We start from the raw sequence: 4,762 nt of genomic DNA, 5'->3' as shown, positions 1-4,762 counted from the left end.
TTTCAATAAGTCATTAAGTTGTCCAGGCTGGGCTGTAACTTGTGATCCTCCTGCCTCAGCCTCTCAAGTGCTGAGATTACAGAAATGCACTACCAGGCCCAGCTCTGGGTCAGGCCACATTTAATCAGGTGGGTTTCCTGGGGAGCAACAGGCTTTTCCGTGAAGCCCGCTGGGTGGTAGAGTTGGTCAGGCCTGATTTTACTGAGTAGGAGTGAAGAGTTTTGGGGGCTGAGTACACTGTCTCCCTCCTCCTCCTTGGGGGCCCTGTGGTCTTTCTAATGCTCTGTGCAGCAGGGAGCCACCTGGTGCCCACGTGGTACTCTGATCCAGGCTTGCTGGGAGGGACTTGTCTTTCTCTCTGACTCCGCATGCTCTCTAGTGTTTGGTGCTTGTGGGGTAGCAGAGGTTCCCATGGAAACCATGTTTTGTTTTTGAGTTTAGAGGGTATTTTCCCCCTCTTCTTTGTAATGGGGGTCAAACCCAGGGCCTCTTGAATGCTAGGCTAGGCTAGCAGTGTCCCTCAGAGCCACACCCCAGGCAGCCCTTGAGAAGGGGCTTTTATTTTTTTGTGGTACCAGGGATCAAACTCAGGACCTTGCGCTTGCCAGGCAGGTGCTTATGCCACTGAGCTATCTCCCTGGCCCAGGAAACCAGCTTTTTGCCTGTGACCATGGTGGGTGCTCCCTGGCTGAGTGCTGGAAGGAGCAGTGCCCTGTAGGCCATGAGGTGACTGTGGCCCCGCAGCTGGTGAGTGTTGCTCACACTGTACCTGCCCTACATCTCGTTGTCATGCCCTTCTTAGGAAAGAGGAGGAAGCTGTGGTTGAGAGGTCCTGGGCCTAGAGCCCGGGGCAGACCTGTGTGTCATCCCTGAAGCCCCCCTGGCTGGCTGGAGCATCAAGTCCTGGGGGCACATTTAAAAAGTGGATTGTCGGGCAGGTGTGGTGCTGTGCACCTGCAATCTCAGCACTCTGGGATCCTGGGCACCTTCATGACTTAGAAGGATCCTGTCTCAAAAAAGACTGAGGACTGGGGAAATAGCTCAGTGGCAGAAGCGCCAGGCTGGCAAGCATTAGGTCCTGGGTTCAATCCTCAGTGCCGGGGGTTGCGGTGGGGGGGAGACAGGACTTAGCTTAATGTAGCTCAGTGCAGAGAGCCTGTGTTCAGTCTTCAGTAACACATACACACAAACATGTATATACATATGCTGCTGGGGATGGGCTCTCAAAGCCAGCCTGTGATTTCCTAAACATGGCTTAAGCTGGGGTGACTTTAAATCACCTCCCACTTCTCGTGGGGTCAGCCGTGATGGGCAGGTGGCTGTGGGTACCTTCCCAGAGACGTGGACTGGCCTTCCTCCTCCTGCACTCCCACCCCGGTAGAGCGCAGGCTCTGCTCTCTGCTCTCACCTCCAAGATCCCAGTGAAGGTCGGCTATTTCTGCTGCCTGACTGGAGTTTGGGACCCCGGGGAAACTGAGGAAGAGTCGAATGGCAGTTAGGAATCATTCTGTTGGGTGCTGCATCCCTCTCCTGACGCATCTGTCCAGCCCTGCCTGTTGAAAGTGTCCAAGTCCCTCAAAACCCACCTCGTAAGCCACCCCTGTATCCCCCTTGCTGTGTGATTGGCCGACAGATGTCATTGAACATGTGTGTGAGGCTCATGAAAGGGGAAGTGGGGAAGTCCTGTCCTGAGGAGTGTCAGAGACGCCCGGCAATGACCACTGCTCCAGAGCAGGCCCAGGGAATGTGGGAGGTCAAATGCCTGGCTCAGCATTAGGAGGGCATTGATTCATAAGCGCTTCTCAGAGGGGTACCTCATGCTGGCTCTTGAAGTCTGAATAGGAGCTGGCCAAGAGGATGAAGGGGCAGCCTGTGCTGTGGTTGCCTTGGCTCGTGGTGGGTAGGCTGGGGATGCTGGGGAGAACAGGGTAGGCAGCAATGGGAGAGGGATGGCTGGGCCTTGCGCCTGCTTGAAACCTCATTGTTGTCCAGCTCAGTGACATTAGTAGTAGTCTGGGCCTCTTCTGCCCATGTGAGTCCCCTGGATGCAGTCTGAGCACTCTGACCCAAGTGCAGGCTTAGCTTTGGCCCTAAGCAGGTTTGTGCTTTGGCCTCAATTTTCAACTTACCCATGTCAGTCCAAAGGAGGTGGCTATCGCTGGGTCCCGGAGGGCTGCTGTCCACTGCAGGGATGGACAGGGAGGGGCACAAGGAGAGCAAGCTGTCCCTGGCTGCCAGGCGTGGATCAAGACTGTGACCGCTTACTGGAAAGCAGGCGGTTTCCCCTTCGCGGAGAGTCTTGGATTCCGGCCCATTGGGGACGTGAGCAGAGATGTGAGCGTGTGGTGCTTAAGCACGAATGCCCAGCCTCCTCCCGTATGGTAATCTCTGGGTGGGACGGACTTTGGGGCTCAGAGGATGCAAGAAACTGAGAGGGTCCACCATGAGGGCTGCAGAAAGGTGACCCACCGACCCGTGGACCCCTCAGCCACATGGGTCTCGGGGGCTTGCGTTTGCTTGGCTTGCAGTGCTCCAACTTCACTGCTGTAAAGACATTTCCAGGAACTGCCGGGCACTTTTGTTCAACCAAGGGTGCGTGCATAACATGCTCAAATAGCAACTGTGTGCTGCATGAAAGCCTCCTGAATGGCCACTCTTTCCAGAACCCTGATCAGTGGGATGAATGCTGACAGGAAAGGAGCACATTCAGACCTGGGGACCCCTGGTAGATGCTCGGCCTCCCCACAGCTTGCTGTGGAAACGTAGACTGGAGAGGCCCTGACTGTGTCAGCAGAGTCCGCTTGTCAGAGTGAGGTCCTCAGTGTCAAGGCGTTAGCCACACCCTGGCCCCCTTTCCCCAAGTTCAGTGTTTTCTCAATTTCTGGATTTGTTCTTCAGTAAAGAAAGCCCCTGTGTCTTTGCCTCCTGAGAAGAGGTGAGGGTGTAAGAAGTAGAGGCAGAGCTTCCTGTCTCGGGCCTGGGCCTGGATGGAGGTTTGGGTCCCGGGATCTGGAAAAACCCTGGGTTGAGGATCCTGTGGCCGTGAGCCCCGCACCTTTCCCTGAGGGTCTCCTCTCTGCCTTTGCTCCTCAGGAGCTGAGAGAAGACAACATCATCTTAATCGAAACCAAGGCCATGCTGGAGGAGCAGCTGACTGCTGCCCGGGCGCGGGGTGACAAAGTCCACGAGCTGGAGAAGGAGAATCTACAGCTGAAATCCAAGCTGCACGACCTGGAACTGGTATTGGCAGCTGCGCAGGTGCCATGTGCACAACCACAGGGTGGGCTGTGGGCCAGGCCTTCTGATCTTCTAGCCGCTGAGCTCAGTGAGCTTGAGTGGGCATCTAACACCTCAAAGCAGCTAACTGGCTTCTGCGTGGCTTTTCTGTAAGATGAGCACCCCTGCTGGGGTTTCCTTGGTGGGCGGTGTGGGGATAGCTCTTCAGGGCTTTTGAGGTCCCAAAGACCTGCTGCAGAGCCGCAGACCTGCCTGTCACCAAAGTGCCTGCTCCAGAGCCCTGTGTGGGTGTCTCCTTGATGACCCTACATTCGGTTAGAGACTTGTGGTTCTCTCTGGAATGCAGGTGGCCGGGTTGAGGTTCCATCTGATGGCTGTCGCTGTCACAGTGGGGCCCATGTGGTGCACTCATGTGCAGCTCTGTGCCTGGAAAGGAGCAGGCAGGTGCTGTCCCTTCATCCTCAGCAGCTGGCAGTAGCTCCCAGGCTGGGGCCCGACTTCATTCCTTCATTCCCGAAGTGTGGCAGTGCCTTGGGCTTGTTCTGGTGCTGGCTTTTTGACATCCTCCTTCCCTCTCCTGCCCTAGGACCGTGACACAGATAAAAAGCGCATTGAGGAGCTGCTAGAAGAGAACATGGTCCTGGAGATTGCCCAGAAGCAGAGCATGAATGAGTCGGCCCACCTCGGCTGGGAGCTGGAGCAGCTGTCTAAGAACGCAGAGCTGTCAGATGGTAGGTCGCGTCCCGGACCCGGCTGGACTGGGGCTGCATCCTCACCCAGAGGCGAGGCCTGGCACAGAGTCCTCACGGTGGCCCATCCATTCACCTCAAGTAAATATAATTTCCTTCAAGTGCCACTTGGAACTGTTTCATTACAGTCCTCCCCCTGGAGAGCTCGAGGGGTCTGGCAGTCTGGATGTCGGGACGCAAAATACAAATTAAGTGTCGCCAGGCTGCTCGGTTTCCCATATGGCCACTCAGGAGCTTCCAGATCACAGCACGCTGACGCCCGGGGGACATCTTAAGCCTGTCTGGATGGTTGAAAGCCCTGATGGCAGGAGAGTCCCCATTGGTCGCTAATCTCAGTTATAAATGTACCCTAGGCATTACTTCGTCAGTTCATTTGCATAATTGGGCAAGATGGATGCAGCCTGTCTTTTGCCTCCTGGGTAGGGATTCCTGCCCAGTGACTGCTGCTCTGAACCCCGCCAGGCTAGTCCTGGGCTTGCGCTGCTGCCCTCTGCCGGTCCCCAGATGAGGCGCCTTCTTGGGAAGAGGGGGCGGGCAGCCCGGAGCAGGAAGCTTCAGCGCCAGGCAAACAATGAGCAGGTTCCTGTGTTCGAAAGTAGCACCACTCCTCATTCCTGCACACCTGATAGCCCAAGTTGATGTTTACTTAGCCTTGCGAAGTGTGGCAGTGCCTTGGGCTTGCTCTGGTGCTGGCTTTTTGACATCCTCGTAAACATCCCTAAGAAGGCCAGTAAGGTTATTGTTGAAAGCGGCTGTTCACTCGTCCTCGTGCCACA

At 55.9% G+C, this 4,762-nt stretch overlaps 1 protein-coding gene across 1 annotated transcript in view; it reads left to right on the top strand.

The window, feature by feature from the left end:
* Positions 1-4,762, top strand: part of Ccdc88c (coiled-coil domain containing 88C) — a 138,886-nt gene that overhangs the window by 91,621 nt on the left and 42,503 nt on the right. Inside the window, exons 13-14 of the mRNA XM_012515582.2 lie at positions 3,094-3,240; positions 3,824-3,968. Coding sequence (XP_012371036.2) covers positions 3,094-3,240; positions 3,824-3,968 — 292 coding nt within the window. The remainder of the gene's footprint in view (positions 1-3,093; positions 3,241-3,823; positions 3,969-4,762) is intronic.

The sequence above is a fragment of the Octodon degus genome, unplaced genomic scaffold (genome assembly GCF_000260255.1).
Source record: "Octodon degus isolate 3935 unplaced genomic scaffold, OctDeg1.0 scaffold00070, whole genome shotgun sequence".
Lineage (NCBI taxonomy): Eukaryota > Metazoa > Chordata > Mammalia > Rodentia > Octodontidae > Octodon > Octodon degus.
Note: the sequence above shows the minus strand (reverse complement) of the source record. Positions and strands in the feature narration are given on the sequence as shown.